General features: G+C 40.4%; 1 protein-coding gene across 12 annotated transcripts in view; it reads left to right on the top strand.

The window, feature by feature from the left end:
• LOC108022354 (dnaJ homolog subfamily C member 16) overlaps nucleotides 1-19,560 on the top strand; it is a 274,183-nt gene that overhangs the window by 35,778 nt on the left and 218,845 nt on the right. For all 12 annotated transcript variants that reach the window (XR_007763726.1, XM_050886281.1, XM_050886280.1 and 9 more), the window contains 2 exons: nucleotides 13,268-13,665; nucleotides 13,719-13,865. Coding sequence is in view for 11 of the 12 variants with exons in the window: in XM_050886281.1 (XP_050742238.1) it covers nucleotides 13,268-13,665; nucleotides 13,719-13,865 (545 nt within the window). In the remaining variant the exon portion in view is untranslated. The remainder of the gene's footprint in view (nucleotides 1-13,267; nucleotides 13,666-13,718; nucleotides 13,866-19,560) is intronic.

Genomic DNA, 19,560 nt, shown 5'->3' with positions numbered 1-19,560 from the left:
GTCCTTATGAGCGGGGCACTCCTATGGCCAAGTAAGCTGACGACACTGCCCGGAAACAGAACACAACCTTAGGAAGCCTAACTGGTTGCTTAAGCCAACGAGTAAGCTGAGCTGTGGCAACAAATGATGTTGAAATCAGTTTTTGTGTCCTCTATGACTTTTTTTATCCAATTATTGGCATCACTTTAGACTCGAACGACATTGGTCTTGATTCTGTGTGAGCCCCAAGGAAACTATGAGACTGTATTGAAGTGTCTTTAGTGGACGTGGACCTTATAGCCAACATAATCTAAATACAAAAATAATGCCGTGAGGTTTAGGGAATATGTATGTACCTATAAATAGTGATAAGTCTTTGGGGAACGTAGTCTATTAAAAATTCTAAGCAATAGCGTTGTGTTTTGTAAGTATTGGAGTTGGTAGGTAGGAAATTTCCGAGATTTCAGCTTTCAAATAGATAGACATGACTGTATCGACTAGGCAAATGATATATCTACTTTATTGGTTAGAAACGATTCCGCAACTCTGGCACTTCTTGCACTTGAACGCGTCTTTTTCTAACAAAAAATCGGCAAATGGACCCAATGACAGGGTGCTGTCAACACAGCCATAAGATTTAGAAAATGGCTGCAGATTTCGATTATGTGTCTATCGCATCGCACCGGGAACCAGCGGGCGACTTCAGCGAAAGCCAAACATCGAAGAACTGCATCGAGGGAAAAAGCAGAATTTTTGGACTGCAATGTGAAAATTGTTGTCTCTCTATCTTAGCTGCAAACCCGTTAAGGACTTGTAATCTGTTGGCCAATGAATAAACACGAAGGTGGGCCAATAAGTACTTAGCCTCACAAAAAAAAAAAAAAAAAAAAACGAAAATTTTGCAAAAGTGACGATTTATTTCTTAACACGTCTGAAAAATACGTTTTCTCAAGGTCTGCAAATAGGCTTCTATGACGGCGACGACCTCCTAATTCCACGCCAATTTCTGTCTAGCAAGTGACTTTCCAAGTTAAGAGACAAAAATTAAGCAGTTCGTAGCCCAATTCGACCAATTTGGACTTGGCGAGGGCGGAAGTGCGTTGTCGTGATGGAATATCACTTTTTTTTTGCAATTCGGCGGCGAATCGGCCCAAAAAATTCGACATAGACAGCCCTGTGGCCGTTTTGCCCCTCTCCAGGTACTCGATGTGGATCACACCTTGTGAATCCCAAGAATCGGTGGCCATCACTTTTCCGGCCGATGGGACAGTCTTCGCCTTCTTCGGAGCATGTTCCATGGGTGAACAGTATGAACGAGGCAGAAACTTCTTCGGATTGCGCTTAAACAGCGGCAAAAACTGCTCTGAAGTTATCTCACGGTTTCGTTTGTTGTCCGTCGTCCGCCGTCAGCTTTCTCACGCCCAAAATATCATGCAGGATACCACGTCACGCGGTCATATGACACGCCCAATCGGCGGTCTGCCAATACGAGATCGTAGATTGTGGTCACGTTATCCTCCGATATAGCCGTTTTTGGGGGACCTGGGCGTGGCTCATCAAAAACCGACATGCGACCACGTCGAGACTCGGTAAACCAATTTTTGACGGTCGCCATCGAAGGAGAAGAGCACCGTACACAGCATCCAAGCGCTCTTTTGCTGCGTGATTTTCCTTTCAAAAACCAGAACCGAATCCCAGACCGATATTGCTCTTTCTCCATTTTTCTAAAATCCGCGGAGACGTCTGATTCCACACGCAGTCAAAACAAATTAGTAAATTTTTCTTGTGATAGTGACGCAACTGAGCGGTGAGGCTTAGTCCTTCTCGGACTGCCCTCGTAAATATAAAATATTATCATCGGAATGAGAGATCCTGAAGTAGGTTCAGGTATCTTAAGTCTTACATTGGTTGTGACAGCATTGAGGAAATTCATCTGTAACACACTATATCGCAAAGGCGGGAAGACGTCCTATGTGATTCCGTGTCCTTAACATCCTACAAAATTTGGGAAATTCCACCTCTATTGGTAGGAGTTATCTGCTGCACCGAAACGTCCAGACGCCCACTCTAAATCCTGTCTAGCGCCCATATTTTTGAAGATACCAGGCCAGCAGCGTTTATTGCAACTCAGCTAACCATTTCATATCTTACCGCAAGTCCTTTGTTAATTTAAAAGTAGTTTGAAGGAAGGAACACTTATAAAGGCATCTCTGTGATTCAACTATTTACGAAATTCGCGCACCGTAGACAAGTGCCCGTCAAATTCGAGGAGCACACACTCTTTTACATGAATTCTTAACCAATCAAGATCAAACCACAGTTTTCGAAGGTAATTCATCGAAGATTATCGAAGGTCTAGGACGTACCCCAATAAAGAGTCTCATACCAACAGCAGTGGTCCATATCAAGGATGGAACTGGTCAGTTACAGTTAGTACGAGCATTGTTAGACTAAAGTTCAAAATTAACTTGATCACGGAGGAGACTGCCATATGTCTACATACCAACAGCAGTGGTCCATGTCAATGATGGAACTGGTCAGTTACAGTTAGTTCGAGCGTTGTTAGACTAAAGTTCGAAATTAACTTGATCACGGAGGAGACGGACACCTCAAGGCAAATCGATTAAAACGTACACACCCTCAAATCACGACTTTCGCAATTTGAGTGGAAATCGAATTTCGCAATGACTGCATCCATTTGTGCACAGTAGCGGCATTGATGTCACCAAATGGAACATGACAGAGGGGATCGTACTAGCTTATCCAACATTCTATTTACCCAGCAAATCCCACACACTGATCGAAATTGAAGGATTTTTTCAAAGCCATTAGAGTTGGATCCTCTCGAGATTAAATCGATTCTCACTTTTGGAAGATAGAGGATTATCAAACGCCATGACAAACATTTACCTGAGAAGAAAGGCTCCGTGAACAGCACAACAAAACCACCAATGCAATTGGATGTGACAATTGCATTACATTTCTACTTCCATGCATGGAAGTATAGCAAACATTAGGCTAATCGTACAACACCGCTGCCAATTGTTTCTTCCTACTTGAACGCGGATTAAAGAAAGACCCATACTTAAAAGAATTGATGCGTTTATATATAACCATAGCTCACATGTCACTCATAAAGAGCATTGATAAAGGAGATCCCTTTTATTTTATTCCTCACCACTGTGTGCTATGGCTTCAGAGTTTACTACTCATAGTAGTTCCCACTATCCAACAAGACTTAATTATGACACATCTTTTATGATTGACCGGATTAACAATGTTCATATTCAACAGCAATTCATCCACATTCGGCAATTTATCAGACAGAATGGTTTCAATACAGCTGGCGGAAATAAAAGCAACGAAAATGCTTGAGTTAGCATGGAAAATACCTGACGATATATTATCTATGCGACAACTTTTAAAATACGACTTGCGTAACGTTTCTGCAGTAAAACTGCCACGTTTTGTATCAACCTTCCATAAATGCCAGAGCGAGCTTCACGGGTTTGCTGATGCCTGCAAACATGGATACGGATGTTGACTTACGTTCGCAGTGTAATTAATGGCGTCGTAAGTGCCACCAATTGAAAGGTCAAGAGTATCTCCGATTCAATCCTCCCAAAGTTGGAACTCTGTGCTGGTGCACAGAGTTTAAACACAAGCTCAAGCCCTATATCTCAAAGATATATTTTCAAACAGACACAAACCTTTGAGTCACATTGGCAAATTGCACGTAGGCAATGCAATTCTGATCATGGTGAGAGTATGAGGAAGATCGTAAAATTCGAATCTACCATACAGCACTAGACATCGAGTCATTCTATCTATGCAACATCGAATAACCAGATTGTACGCCGAAATCATAAATCATACCAATTTACACGCAGTAACGAAGGTCTTCCTTTCGTTACTTCGCGAGAAGGATTGGGTAATGAACGGTAGAGCTCTTATGCGTCAAGTGGTACGAGAATGCTCTCACTGCTTCCACTACATGCCTCGCCTCTTTTTACATAACATGGAAAATCTTCCTCCGGATCGAGTTACGGTGAGCGCACGCTTCTGGTGTCAGGAATTGACTTCTGTGGGCGCTTCCTGACCTCATACAAAGATCGAAGCAAGTCATCCTATAAAACTTACGCCTCAATCTTTGTTTGCTAAGGACCACATCGAAATTGTTTCTGAGCTAATGCTTTCTTGTCCTGTCTTTCCCGGCCTAGATTACCGCAACGCATCTACTAAGACAATGAAGCTGACAACTAAATGAAAGTTTTTCAAACTGCATTACTGGAACCCGAAGCCACCAACTTTCTGGAGTCGTAAAACGCTTGCAAAGGATATTAGTTCTGCTTTATTCCTCCAACAGCCCGTCATTTTGGCAACCTTTAGGAAGTGGCTGTTAAATCAGCTAAAACGTTTCTGCTCAAGAACATCGCCCAAGCAAACTTTACATACGAAGAACTACTGACCAGACGTCGAAGCGATTTGAAATTCTTGCCCCATCGCGTCAGTATCGGACGACGCAAATAATGGCGCTCCATTATCGCCAGCCCATTTCCTTATTGGGTCACCTTTATTGTTTGCCCCAGATGAATCATTCCACAACTCAGCAGAGGAAAACGAAGACATCAAGAAACATTTCTGGCACAGTTGGAGAAGCGACTACATCCATTGTCTTCAAGACTACATAATATCAAAGTCGGTCAGCTCGTAACTGTACACAAAAGACTATCTTTCCCCACAATGCTGGAACTTAGAAAGAGTCACTGGAATTATTCTTGGGCGAGACCAAAGGTTGGATCTGCATACCGCCAATGGCCTTTTGCAATTGACAAATTAGCTCCTCTTCCTACTTTCAACAAGTGGATTAAGTCGGGGCATATTTTAAAGGTAACGATGTATTAAAAATACCTATGGTAATTATGTGACATTTCTATTTGTAGTTAACGCGTCCCAACTACTGTTTTCTAGTGTTCCAAAACGCGTTACCGTCTATTTTTTATAATAATTTTAATAAATTCGGCAGCGATCGAAAATACTCTACAAGTAACGGGTATAATTAATGGATCTAGGATACTACTGGTACTATATTGTAAAAGTTTTTATTATTTATTTATTTATTAAAGATGATAGTAAAGTTTTTAAAAGTAAACTAACATAGGGGGTTGTAGTTCTAGCTGCGGGGCCTTCGACTACGTATTATTGGACATAATTTAGTGATGTTTTACATTTTGATTTTAGATTAGATTTTACAAATTTGTTTTTTTAAGGAAGTTTATGACAGTTGCTATATTTTCTGCTGATGGGTGCTTAAGGTAGTCAGTGGCTTTAAGTTTTTTAAAAAGTAGCTGTACTGGACTTGATTGGCAGAGAGGACAGTTGCGACAGGTGTTTGGATCGAGAAGGTGTTTGTGTGTTATGTTTGAATGTCCAAGACGGAGCCTTATAAATTAAATTTGGTCAATTCTGGTGATTTCTTCTTGAGTTATGTTAGAAAGTGCTGATATGTGGGTGTTGTTTGTGTTGATGTTTTTGTACCACGTGTTGCATTTTTTTATAAGAGTTTCATTTTCTTGCCTCAGGTGATTTTTTAGAAGTTTGTTTATGTCTGTCATACTTTCGTTTTCCATATATATAAGTGTAATTTCCGTTGCTTCTTTTGCCGTTTTGTCTGCAAGCTCGTTTCCTATGCTGGGTATTTGTTGCGGTTTTGTGGTTTGCGGATTGCTTCGATCGTTCCTAAGAAGTCAGAACAGATTAAAAACTTTACTCTTTTTCTGGTTGTAATTTTGATGGCTTCGAGGATTCCAATTATCTCTGCTGTTAGGATTGACGAGTAAGGTGGTAGGTTTCCGTAGTGCAATATTTCTGTGTCGGTGGCAATAGCAAAAGCTTTCGTTAAATTTTGTTGAGATCCGTTCGTGTATATAAATGTATGGTTTTTGTAGTTTTATTTATTTGGCTTATAGTTAACTATGGCTGGCTGTCCAACTTAACAACAACAATTAATACATTTATTCATTTAGTGATTCGAGGTAACAGTAAGTATGAGAAGATATAGAATCAATAGAAGACTCAAAAGATATGCATTGATAGGCTAAATTATAATTAGTACATAAAACATGGACTGGTTCATGAAGGGAAAAATTAGATCTCACAATTGGTAGACGGATAGGTCGGAAGGCACGAGTGTATCTTGACGGGACTGCAATATAAATGTCTCTCAACAGAGTAGGAGAGTACACCACACCGGTCAGCAGTTTGTGTATAAATATTACGCCGTTACAAAATCTGCGGTGTTTTAATTTTAGCCTGGGCAATTAAGGTGGTAAGTGCCGATCAGGATCCCAATTAAGGTTGCTCAAAGCAAATAACAAAAATTGTTTTTGAACCGATTCTATTAAGTTCTGTTGGTATACATATTGTGGATTCCATACCTCAGAACAGTACTCCATAATTGGGCGAACTGGGCGAACTAGTCCACGCGTTCCAATAAGGAGTTTCCAAGGGTGTACGAGGTTGTGTGAAAAGTAGTGCGGGAGAACGATATTGTTTTGCATTTTGAATAATTTAGTGATAACAAGTTTATTGAGGCCCGAGCCTGGAACTTATTGAGGTCAGACTGAAGAAAAAGATGTGAGCTTAAATTAGAAACATACAGATTTTCACATCATTTGCATACATAAAAGTGGTGCAGTGGGACATCACCTTTGGGAGGTGATTAATAAATGAAATGAATAGTAATGGTCCCAGGTGACTACCTTGTGGTACGCCTTAAGTAATATCTACCAGAGAAGATACTTCGTTTTTGAACAATACACGTTGAGATCTATTCAACAAGTATGACGAAATCCAATCAAGTAAGTAGGGAGGAAATCCAATGCGACATAGCTTATAAATAAGTAAAAAGTGGTTAACCGAATCGAACGCCTTGCTGAAATCGGTGCATATGACATCTGTTTGTTTCTTCTGAAGAAAACTACAATGAATTAGACGCGAAAACTCGAGAAGATTCGTAGAAGTAGAACGTTTCTTAACAAATCCGTGTTGGGAGGTTGAAATAATTGAACTACACATATGCTAAATGTGACAGGTTACTAGACGTTCGAAATGCTTGGGGATCGCAGACAGCTTGGCAATACCTCGGTAGGTACCGACATAAGTTATGAAGAGGGATTAAACAAGATGGGGTCCAAACACTTTGAAAGAATGACAGTTGCAATGAGAGGTTAAATAGAAAAGTAATTGGGCCGCAAAGTGGTGCAGCACACTTTTTGATTATGCAACTCGGAATTTTATCCGGACCTGCAGAGAAAGACTCGTCAATGGTCAACATGCCATTTAGAACGTCACTGATTTTAAAAGGTGGGATGTGGATATAATTAATGTGGGGCAAAGCGTAAGGATAACTAGTCGATGAGTTAAAGAAGAGAAGAGTATGTAGATTGAAAGAAAGTAGCAAAGAGGTTAGAAATGTTAATGTCGGAAGATTCTGAAAGATTATCCAAATGGAGACATGGTAGAAATACATTAGATTTTCTTTTAAAATTTACAAAGGAATAGAATTTTTTAGGGTCAGATCTGATATTTTGTCTACATTCAGCAATATACTCAGCATAACATTGATTATTGGATATTACGAAATTAGATGGGGCAATAACATATTGGGAAAAATCTGTGCCGGACCCGGATTTTTTATATCTTTAAAAAAACGCGATTTTGTGTTTTTAATGTAGGACAAAAATGCCTAGAGAACCAAGGAGGATCTAATGAGTTTCCAATGGTAACTTCAGGGACAAAGGTATCTAAGGCAGAGCAAACCGATTCATTAAACCAAAGAACTGCACTATCAAGGTCAATGAATGAGTATAAGGTCGACCAGTTTAGGCGGTCAAAGTGGGAATTTAATCCCGTATAGTCAGTTTTCCTAAAACACGCGTTGTGAGGCAGATTGATTCGTAGTTTCAAAATTTATATGAACGCTTAGATATAGAGCAGGATGGTACGAATCTCCATGTGTGGACACAAGATCGCATTTGGAAAGGTTGCCACAGACACATCGCTAACGACAATTAGGCCAAGGAATCTTTCTCTAGAATTTTTTATGGAATTAACTTGTCCAAGTGACAAATAAGTTAACCCATCTATAAATTCATGTTGATTTTCAGGGAAAGATGAGGTAAGTTAAAATCTCCCGGGACAATAAATTGAAATTAAATTTAAAGATACTTATACTATTAGGTTGTGCACCCAGTTTTTGGCACAGGTAGCTTTTAACACAACCAGCAGTTGCTTCCGGATTGATACGAGAAACAGAGACCGACCTATTAGGTGCAATGCCTCTGAGATGTAGATCCGCCGAATTGGATCTGGGAGCCACGGCAGATAGTGAGATAGCACTGAGGAGTTGATTAGCAGCCGGTTGGCTCGAAAGAAGAGCGGCCGGAGCGATTGTAGTAGTATGATCTGGGTTTATATGTAGTGAGCCAGGGCCAGGTGCTAACTGTTGAGGAGTTGAAGAGCCTTCTGCAGTCGTACCGGTATTTTGGTTAGGCTGCAATCCAGATGCTCCAGGCTTTTTTTTGTTTTGTTTCATTGAAAAGTTTTTGGAATGTTTCGGGTGAGGTGTTGTTTTTTTTGTAGTTGTGCAACGAGGTTTTGATTATGTTTTGTTGTAGTTGCCATGGCTGTTTTGTTTTGTACAGTTTGATTGGTTGGAAAGGTATGTTGAGAAGTTGACAATTTCCTATAGCTCGTTGTAGTGTTGAGCTCAATTTTTTTCTTCTGGTTATTGGTTTGATAAATTTGTGTATTGGTGTATCTTTGGAACGGATGAGGTTTTTGAGAAGCTTAGTTGTAAGGTGGTCATGCCGTTGCTCGATGGTTGGAATGTTGGATTCGTAAATTAGGTTGTATGTTGGTGTTTTGCGAAACGCAACTAGGACTGCTCTGAGAGCTGCGTTCAGTGTGGTTTTTAATTTGTTTATTACATTTTTCGGGGACTTGCTAGTCATTTTATGATGTTAAGTTTGTTGGAGAGTGATGGTATGAAAGTGTCAAAATGTGAGATCCAGTTGTATTTCTTGTTTACGGTTAGTCCTACGATTTTTATTCTAAAATTCTGAGTTGTAATGGTGCAGTTGCATCTATGTTTTCTACATATGTGCAGATGTTCACATTTTGTTTGTGACAGGGATGCGCCTGAGTAACTTACCCAATCTTCCATTTTTCTAAAGATGTGGTTTAGATTGATGTTAATGTTCCTTTTTTTTTTTTAAATGTACTAATAAGAGGAAATCGTCTGCATATGCACTAAATTTAATCTGTTTGAATCTTGTAAGGACGTCGGCTAGCTTGTTCCCTTGTGGGATTCCATTTTCCAACGGGTGTATACTTGAATTGTGTGTCCCTATTCGGACAGTAATCTTTCTGTTTTTGGTGAAGTTTATGAAATATTTTATTATATTGTGGCAACATTTCCATTTTATTAATTGGTCAATTAATGCGTGTGTACCTACTCGATCGAAAGCTCTTGCAAAGTCAAGAGAGATGAGTGAGGTATGTTTCCTAGTATTAAGAGACTTCGTGATGATGTGATCTACATAGAACAGATTATTCGAAGTCAATTTGCCTTTTTTGAAGCCAAATTGGTGTGGGTGTAGTAGTTTGTCATTGTTAAGAAACCACATAGTCTGCCCGCTATTATGTTGTCCAGTGTTTTGCTCAAGCAGAAGTTAAGTGAGATGGGTCGGTAGGATGAGATGTTGGTTTTATCTTTTTGAGTTTTTAGTATTGGTACGATCAGGCTGGTTTTGTATGAAAATGTGGTTGAAGTGAAAAAGTATTCTATTTTTGATTGATGGTGAACTGTTTTTTATCATGGGATATGAGTTTCTGTTGATTCCTGGTGTTCAGCCTTTAAGTGATTGGAGAGCAATGGTTAATTCGATTTTGGCTATGAGCTTGTCAATTTCTGTAGCAGATTTGGTTTGGATGTGATTGAGAGTTGTTGTATTATATTTATGGAAGTTAAATTCCTGACTGAAGTTTTCGTCTTTTGAGAGATCGGACTAGTGTTGTGCGAGCAGATTAGCGATTTCGTTTTTGTTATTGTTGGTTGTTATGCAGTGTATTTGGTTTACTGGGTTAAGACCGCTAAATCGGCGAATGTTGTTCCATATTTTTGTTTTTTGTGTGTTTGTTTGAATGGTTGATGTGAAAGTGGTTGTAGATTCCCTTTTCCTAATTTCAATTTCTTTTTTTTTATATTGCGTTTGCTTTTCTGTAAGCAATGATGTATCCTGGGTTGTGTTTCTTTTCAGAGCTTTCCATGTTTGTTTCTCAACTGTGCGTAATAGTAGTGGGTAGTGTTTGTGGTATTCCGTGGTGTTTTTATAATTATTTTGTTAATTTATGTTTATATTGGTTGAGAGGGGGTATATGTTGTTGTTGTTGTTGTTATGTGTGGGGTTTGCCAAGGTATCCCAGTGTGTTGGTGATTTTATCATTTAATAGGGTGAGTTGTGATAGTTCAATGAATTTGGCTACTGTTTTACCTCTTGAGTTGGAGTGTGTGAATCCCCCGGTTTGGTGCCAGCTGTTGAAATCACCTGTTATGACAGTTTCGTTGTTTATGTTAAATACGTTGTTCAGGTTGCGCGAAAAGGATTTGTTGGGTGACTTATAAATGGAGTATATTTTAAAGTTAACTTTTGATTTTATTTCTTCTGCTATTGCTTCTACGTCTTCATTAATGTTATATTGAGTGTGCTGGATTGATATGTGGATAAACAGGGCTACTCCGCCAAATCTGTAAGATTCAATGTTTGTTAGTATATTGTAGTTTATAGGCCTTGGTAGGCTGTGGAAGTATTGAATGTGTGTTTCTTGGAGTGAATTATATGTGGAGAGTGTGTTTTGATGAGTATTAGTAGTTGGTTGTAGTTGTTCAAATATCCCTTTATATACCATTGTAATATTTTTAAAGACATAATTATTGAAGCTTTTGTGTTTTTTTTATAACGTTTGTGCTGGAAAGGTTTGGTCTTTGATCTTTAGCTTTTAGATTTTTAGATAGGGTGTATTTTCTTTTTGAGAGTCGTCATTAGTAAGTCAGCGCATTTCTTCATCGAATGTGTCGTAGGCTGCAGGGGAAAGATTGGGCATTTATTGTCCATGGACGTGTGGTTGCCCTTGCAGTTAATGCATTTTGGTTGCTGCTTACAATCTTTATTGTCGTTGTTGTGAGTGGTCTCTGAGCAGTTTTTACATGTGTGGTTATCTTGCTTGCAGCCAGGTTGGGGGCTTGTTTTTGTCCGGTGGTAACATTTTGCTTCAGTGGGGCGAACCCCCTGTTTGTGGTTGTTATGATTACGTGACTATTTGTTGTTGTTTTTTTTTTTTGTTTTTTGGGTGTCTCTTTTGTTCACTTCTTTGTTGTTGCAAATTTTGCTGATAAGGACTGTTTTTGGGGAGTTTGGAGCTGTACGTCTTTGCTCAATAAGGTCTGTAGTGAAACTGGTATTGTAAAAGTATATATTTATTTTTCGCAAATAAAACTCCTAAACTCCTTTTAAGGCCTTTTTGTCATTATTTTTGCGATCCAGGGTTCCAAGATGTGAAGTTTAATACGAATCCTGAATAATACGTCAATTATAACTGTACAGTTTTTATACACATTACAAGTAGTTAATCTATGGTTCTTTATTCGTCGAATACTACGTAACAGGTAGAAATATTTATATTCTTGATCAGGATCACTAGGCAAGTAGAGCTAGAACGTGTTCGTTTGTCCGTCTGTCTGTCCGTCCGTATGAACACTGAGAGCTTAGAAACTTTAAAAGGTAGGAAGTTGAAACTTGGCATGTGGATTCTTGAGTTTCTTGTACAGCGCAAGTTTGTTGCAACAGCATGCCACGCGCACTCTAAAGTCTACAATCCGCAAAAAGTTATAGCGTCTACTGTTTTATGCTAAAAATAATGCTTAACTAAAATGTATTTGTCCCATCAATACCTATCGGTGGACCTAAATAAGTTTGCCACGCCTACTCTAACGCCCATAAGCCCCATCCATTCCAGTGACATGAGAGTTATTCAATAAAAAACGTAATTTATGCATGTGTGTGTGTAAATAGCTGTAGGCCGAGCTGCACTGTAAAGCAAAAAGTACTGCTTACTCCAAGAGAGAGCAGATTGCTAACTATTGCTATTAAATAATTACCAATTAAAGAAATTTATCTGTTTCGTCACTATTTCTATGTCTCCAATACTTCTCCAGACCAATTGTAATACTCTTATTCCGTTTAGGTTAATGTCAGCTTTAAATTGCTATAAAAAACAATGTGGGTGATACCCGTCTCTCCATTCTGACCAGCTTTCCACTCAGTGTTGAAAAGCTCTAAAAGGTAGTGAAAGGAACGAAAGTTCGTGCCCGTAATATTGATGGTCAATAAAACTTAAGGGCTGTATAACATTCAGTCTTTCCATCAGTCTAAGACTTATTCTCGTATGGCGAGGTTCGTGTGCATAAGGCTATTTTTAGCAATTTTTTTAAACGTATTCTAATCAAATATTTAAAAGCTGATGACTCAAGGTGTCTTGACAGACACTCGTCTATTCAGCACTTATTATTTTATGTTGTCTATTCTGATTAAAATCGAAAGCTGTCGGTCGTTCGGTCGCAAAGCATCATTAACAGCCTAGGAAACCACATTCCCGTCTTTGCCGTGTACCTCTGAGGCTCACCATGTGATTGAAATCACTAAAAGCGTCAAAATGTATTCTAGCAGGATGCTGTTAAAAGCACCATCTATGTCTAAGAAAGTTACCTGGGTGGTTTTTAACATATAATCTCATATGTTTGGAAATAACCCTTTTTAATTAGTTCTAAATTTCGAATTTAATTTTTATCGAAATCGGACGACTATATCACCTAGCTGTCATAGGACCCAACTAAAAATGGGTGAGAAATAATATAAAAAAATTATATCTTTGGTGTTCTTTGACATATTATCTTATAATATCGGGTATCTTTTTTTGTATTTTAAGAATTTTGAATTAAATTTAATACAAATCGAACGATTCTAAGATATAGGTGTCACAGAAACGGTCAGATAAATAATAAAATAATTTTTTTTAATATCACTGAAGCAAGCATCCTTAAAATTATAACATGGTTTTACTAACGTTGATTATTTTTATAACTGCAAGGGTATACAATCTTTGGCTTGCCGAAGCTTACTTCCTTTCTTGCTGCCTTACGTTGCCTAATGTTTTTTAAATATTTTAGGCATCCAGATAAAATTCATAATGATGGTGCTTCCGAAAATTTTATAACTATTAAATTAGCTTATGAACTCCTAAGTGACACGGATCGACGACTACTTTTCGACCGACATGGAATAACGGATGAAGATTCTCATTATCTACAAAAAAAATATGATTATAGTGGATATAATCGGTTTTCAATAGATCGAGATGAGGATACTTTCGGAAAACGATTTGTTATTGACCAGAACATAGTATTGTACCATAAATTATCTGTAACATCAAACTACTTCGAGAAGAATATTTTATCAAGTGGGGCAAAAAAAGTGCACCTTGTCATGTTTTACAATGATTGGTGTTTTAAATGCACTCGAATCGTCAGCGCCTTCAAAAAGATAATTGATGAACTCGAACCATTAGGTAATTTTTGATATATAAAAGCAACTGAAAATTTAGCTAACCATTTCTTTAAGGAATCAACTTTGCTACAGTCAATGCCGTACACGAAGAGTCGACGTTTCGAAAAACTGGTGCAGTTCAAGTTCCGCAACTAGTTCTTATTTTGGAAGGCCGTTTTTTTCTTTATCGCGAACACACATTTACATTAAAAAAAATTGTTGGTAAGTTTATGGTAAATTATCTGCTTAAAAATCCAAAAAGTGCAAAAAAAAATCTAACTACAACAATGACATTATTAACCATTGAATTTTGTATAAATGCAATGGTTTTGTTTTTAAGGTTTTTATTTAAAACTCATAAAGTTCTGGAAATTTGATAGATAACTTGACAGAAAAACTTATTTCAAAAGTTTCATTTTTCGCTTGAAAAGTAAGTGTTGTATCTTTAGTATTAAATCGTTTTCTCTGATTTTTATTATGGGACACAGAAATGTAATTACAAATTTAATACTTAAATCCACTTTTGGATATTTTTCAACATAAAGACCACGGCTAGTTTAACAATGGGAGGAGAAAAGATTTGTCTATTTATACCTCGATGAAATCGTCCATAGTACTTCTTCTACTCATCAGAGTCCATTAATTTTTAAGTCATAAAGAGTAATCATATATCATTTTGCTCTGCTGAACGTAGCCATTTCATAGATAACCGAATGTATTGTGAGGAGTTGAATAACTCCACACAAATCCCAGCAGCAGATGGCCGGCCGCTCATCAGGTACGCGGCGAATTCGCATAGTGGCGGCGCGGCGAAGAGCGAGGACGGAGAACGAGAAAGTTTGGAGATCGAGGACGGAGAACGAGAGAGTTTGGAGATCGAGGACGGAGAACGTGAGAGTTTGGAGAACGTGAGAGTTTGGAGAACGTGAGAGTTTGGAGAGGAAGAGAGTTTGGAGACAAGGGAATTTGGAGAGCGAGAGAGTTTTGAGAGCAAGAGGGTCCGGAGACCAAGAGAGTGTGGAGACCAACAATGGAGAAGGAGAGAGCGGAGACTTGGCGGGCGGAGCGAGAGTGCCGTGTGCAAAAAGGGGCCGTGAACTTTGGACCAAGAAAGAAGGTGCCACATCCCGGCAGCCACATGCGTCTCCGGGATCAGCGAGACGGCAGCATAAGGATGGACGGCGGGAAGCAGTGCGTCAAGGACAAGAGGGTCAAACAAGAACCATGGACTTTGGACCCGATGTGGAGAGTTTTGGCGGGCCGTGTGCAAAAGGGAAATAACGGTTCCCAGAAGCCCTATATAAACCCGCAGGGCGCAGGCATTCAGTCGAGATCATTCAGTCGAGATCAGTCAGTCAAGAGCGAGCAGTCAGTCGAGAGCAAGCAGTCGAACGAAATCCAACCAAGCAAGCTACGAGGGAGCCACACCAGGGCGAGTCGTCGGAAGCAGCGCCGTGGGAGCCTACGAGGAGCAAGATTGTCACGTCGAGACGTTCGGGATTGGGACTACTAGGAATCTCCGAACTGAGACACAGGTGGCTGAGGTCTAAGGAGGCACCACACGGCTAAGTTCTGTTCTGTCCTGCCGACGAAGTCCTGGCGTTACGCCTGGAGGGTCTACTAGACTTAGATTTGAAATCGTGAGATCAGCCAGAAGGGAGAGAAGTCCCGGAGCGGCGCGAAAGAACCCCGAGAGTAGCGAGCCAGAAGGGGGAAAAGTCCCGGAGCGGCGTAACAGAACCCCTAGAGTAGCAAGCCAGAAGGGAGAACACGAGGAAAAGGGTCCAAGAGAAAAAGGGGCCAAGGATAGGTCCAAGGATGCCCAAAGGACACGAGGAAAAGGGTCCAAGGATAGCTCCAAGGATACCCAAAGGACACGAGGAAAAGGCGCCAAGAATAGCTCCAAGGATACCCAAAGGACACTAGGAAAAGGGTCCAAGGATAGCTCCAAGGGTGCCCAAAGGATACAAAGAAAAGAGCCCAAGGATAATTCCACGAGAGTCACGAGCCAGAAGGGAGAGAACTCCCGGATCGGCGAATGCCCTCGAACCCAGCATAGGAGTCAGAAGCAGTTCGCAGGACATCGCCACCAGCAAGCAGGACACCACACCGCAACGGCCACACAAGGAGGATCGAGCCCGCAGAAACGGCACGGACAGTACGCGAAAGGGTGAGGCTAGGGTGGAACGTTCGCTGACGGTGACGCTTCCTTAAGCCCGCACGGCTGACCCCATAGCGAGTCTGAATCGTGGCCGAGCAGTCACCGAGCCAACCATGTCAGGAGCAAGCAGCAGTCAAGGATCTTCGAGGAGCGACAAGACAACCCACACCGTCGGAGACAGCGAGACAAGCAAGTTATAAAGGCGACTGCAGTTATACCCGCAATAAACCCACTCCAAACACGAGAATTCTGTGCTTTTTCACTGAACTACTGGGCGGTCACGTTTATATAAATTTGGTGGGACGAACACACACAATCTACTGAGCTAGCCGCACAAATACCGTAGCGAGCAGAAACCAAAGAAATCAGTTCGTTACAGTATTCTCTTTTGTTCATGTTTGTATGATTGTGTAAACCATATACTATTAAAACATTCATTTTTCATTATATGGTTTTGACATTATTTATCGGATCGTACCTATGAATAATAAAGTCTATTTAAAAAAAAAAGTATTAGAATTTCTTAAATATAAAAAAAATATATTATTTAAAATATAAGTTAAAATATAAAGTGATATTCTGTTAGATATTTAGTATAGCTTAGTTTTCTGGTTTGGCTATTTCCAACTTTTTTACTACCTTCAAATTTTGGGATATGGTTCATCCCGATACAACTGAGAGACTAGTTTGCATAGAACTGTACAGATAGAGATGTCTAGATCGTCTTATTTAAAGATGTGAACTCTTAAAAACTGCTTATTGACTTACATCTGCCGGTGAGTCAAATCCCCATATACGCTATCTTTGTCGTCCTTTTGTCCCCTGCCGGTAAGACTCTCGTAATAAATCGATTTTCTCTCCAATAGTTTCGATTTAAACTAAAAAAGCGGGTAACCGGTCGTATTTTGAGTCTTCCGCGATCGCTTAATATGGCAAATTCAGTAATTTTAATACCGTGCACAGCCAAGCAGATAAGGTTATTAACGGGGAAGCACACCCGACACTACCAGCGCAAACGACTACGCCAGGAAGGACCTTGAAATCTCAACAGAGTAAAATTAAAACAGGTCATACATTGAGAAAGGCGGTTAAAAAAATGGCACGAGTACATATTTTTTCTATTGCTTTTATAGTGTAAGGAGAAAGCGGGCTGCAAATAAAAGTAACCCAATTCAAGCAGAATCACTTACGGGCGGGACAGGACATACGTCTGCAGTCCACGAGGAAATGCCACTTAGATCTGGCTGTCCTCAGTTAACGCAAAATCTCTTATGAATGTGAGGAAGAAGGCGCGCTTTGTCCAAGCTTCTGCTATTAAACACCATGTCTCCTCCTAGAATCCTTCAGCCGTGCACTGGATATGATCCTCTTCGATGCCAGGGTCGCGTTCGGTTGTTGGAGCGTGAAGCAGTTCAGAAAAGGCAACGAGCCTGTAGCCTGGTAGAAATTCGGAAAACTACCCTAGAGCCAGAAGAAAACTTCAACGATAAGAAGGACGGAGAGAGCTGAGGCTGCTTCCGACGCCTTTAATAAAGCCAAATCCCGGTTTAGATGGACTTCCTGGATGTGTGCTTGAGTTTTGTGCGTCAACCATTTGTAAACCGATTCTTAAATTTTTTAATTTGTCTATTTCATCATCAGTTTTTCCTTCTATCTGGAAGGACTCTTTTATTATTCCACTCCATAAAAAACGTTGGAAGGAAGATGACCAAAGTTACAGAGGTATTTCTAAATTGTCGGCAATTCCTAAAGCATTTGAACGTATTACCACTTCTCAATTGAGCCCAATTCAAGCCCAACAAAGAGAAGTCCTGTCCGTGAAGCTAGACGCTGAACATCGAAATCTATTGGAGGTGCACCAGCAAGCACCTGCGAGGCCACCGTGGACATTGTGAAAGGAATCCTAAAACGATGGACCTCTCATGTGAAGTGAGGAGTTTGAGGAACATATTCTTAGTCGCCGCCTTGTAGCAGACGGAGGCACCGAATAGTGCACAGGTGACCATGAATCCGGTGGTGGCAACCCCTAGTTAATCCGATCCATACTGGAAAAGTGAAACCTCTAGTCTGGCATAAAAGAACTAATATAATTAGAAAAGGAAGGAGAATCCATTCTGGTGTCTTGGTGACGGAAGCCACAAGGATGGCCGATTTTCCTAATGCCAGTCGTTCACGGAGTCTTCGTTTACCAGGACCCTATACAAAACAAATATTAGATCGAAAAATCTTATGTGTCGGACCACCGGCCCCTTTGTATTCAAAGAACGTGGAGATGACCGAGGACCGTAATACTCCTGACAATTTATCAGCTTGTAAGGAGTTAAATAACTCCGCACAAATAGAAGCGAAGATCGACCGTATGAAGTCCTGCCAGTTGCTGAATAGGCAGCTAATGCGCGTAGTAATGAGACTACGGAAAAAGAATTTGGAAAAAACAGTTGGAGAAAGTTTGGAGCGCACGAGAAAAGAGAATTTAAAGAATACTGTTGGAGAGGGTGTGAAGAGTACGAGGAAAGAGAGTTTGGGGAGAGCGAGAGAAGACAGTTTGGAGAGTAAGATTAAAGATAGTTTTGAGAAAAGGAAGCAGAAATACCTGGAGCACCTAGAGCGTGAGACACCATGACAATTCAGATATTTATTTGTAATCTAGAGCGTCATAACTGATTTCTAAATTGTTAGTGCTGGTAACCAAGCAGTCACGTTTCGTTGCAAGAAAAAAAAGAAAAAACGTTATTATTCCGACGAAGAAGGCGAAAATGAGAAGCAATTCCTGAAGGCAAAACGGGGAGATTTCCTTACCGAAAAAGGAAATGTGGCCGAACATCAAGTTACTATGGAGGGCGATAAACCAAAAGCAAGAAGAAGAAGCCAAGAATCTCAAAGTTTAAGGGCATAAATGAAAAGGTGGAAGAACTCCTATGGGTTTCATCCGGAGTTCGCCAATAGTGATGGTAAAGAAGAAAAACGGCAAATGGAAATTGTATGTCGATTTCAGGCAGATCAACGCAAAATCATCCTGGACTAGAAGCAAGGGACATCAGCAACCTAGGCTTAACTGTGGGACCGCCAACAACCTAAGGGATTGGTACAGACCCCGAAAATGTGGCGTCCATAGCCCAGCTAGAACCACCTTCAACAGTCCGCTGGCTGAGGTAGTACCTAGGCGTGGCTTCATGGTACATGGGAATAGAAGGACCATCTTAACAAGTAGAGCCGATAAAAGCTATTCGTCGACGGAGAAAGAGTGCTTGACCATTGTCTGGGCAATACGAAAACTCAGGCCCTACCTAAAAGATAGGTTGTAACAAATCACATGGCATTAAAGTGGCTAAGCAGCGTAAAAAGTCCAACAGAATGAATAGCCAGATGCGCCCTATAGCTGCCACAGTACGACTTTGAGGTATCGTTCATAAAGTGTCATTTAAACGTGGTAGCCAACGCCCTATCCAGACAGCTATTGCCGGAATTACTAGGGACAGCAAAAGCGGCTGTGTCAAATATAGGGATCTACTGGATCTGGGACATGCTGAACGTAAAGGCGCAGTCGAGGGCCTAGGGCGAAGCTGTAGTGGATTTAAAGCGTGGTGGATTTTAAGCGTAAAGCTTCCCGCGGAAGCTAACGGAAACAGTCATGGAGGAGAATCACGCCTCAACCGCGGCTGGTCATGTAGGAAGCCGAAAGTCAATTGCCCGATTGATTAGCAGTGCGTTGCTATTGGCCAGGATTGCAAGGGACGCGTCCTCGAGTACATTAAT

Source organism: Drosophila biarmipes, chromosome 3L (assembly GCF_025231255.1).
Source record: "Drosophila biarmipes strain raj3 chromosome 3L, RU_DBia_V1.1, whole genome shotgun sequence".
Lineage (NCBI taxonomy): Eukaryota > Metazoa > Arthropoda > Insecta > Diptera > Drosophilidae > Drosophila > Drosophila biarmipes.
Note: the sequence above shows the minus strand (reverse complement) of the source record. Positions and strands in the feature narration are given on the sequence as shown.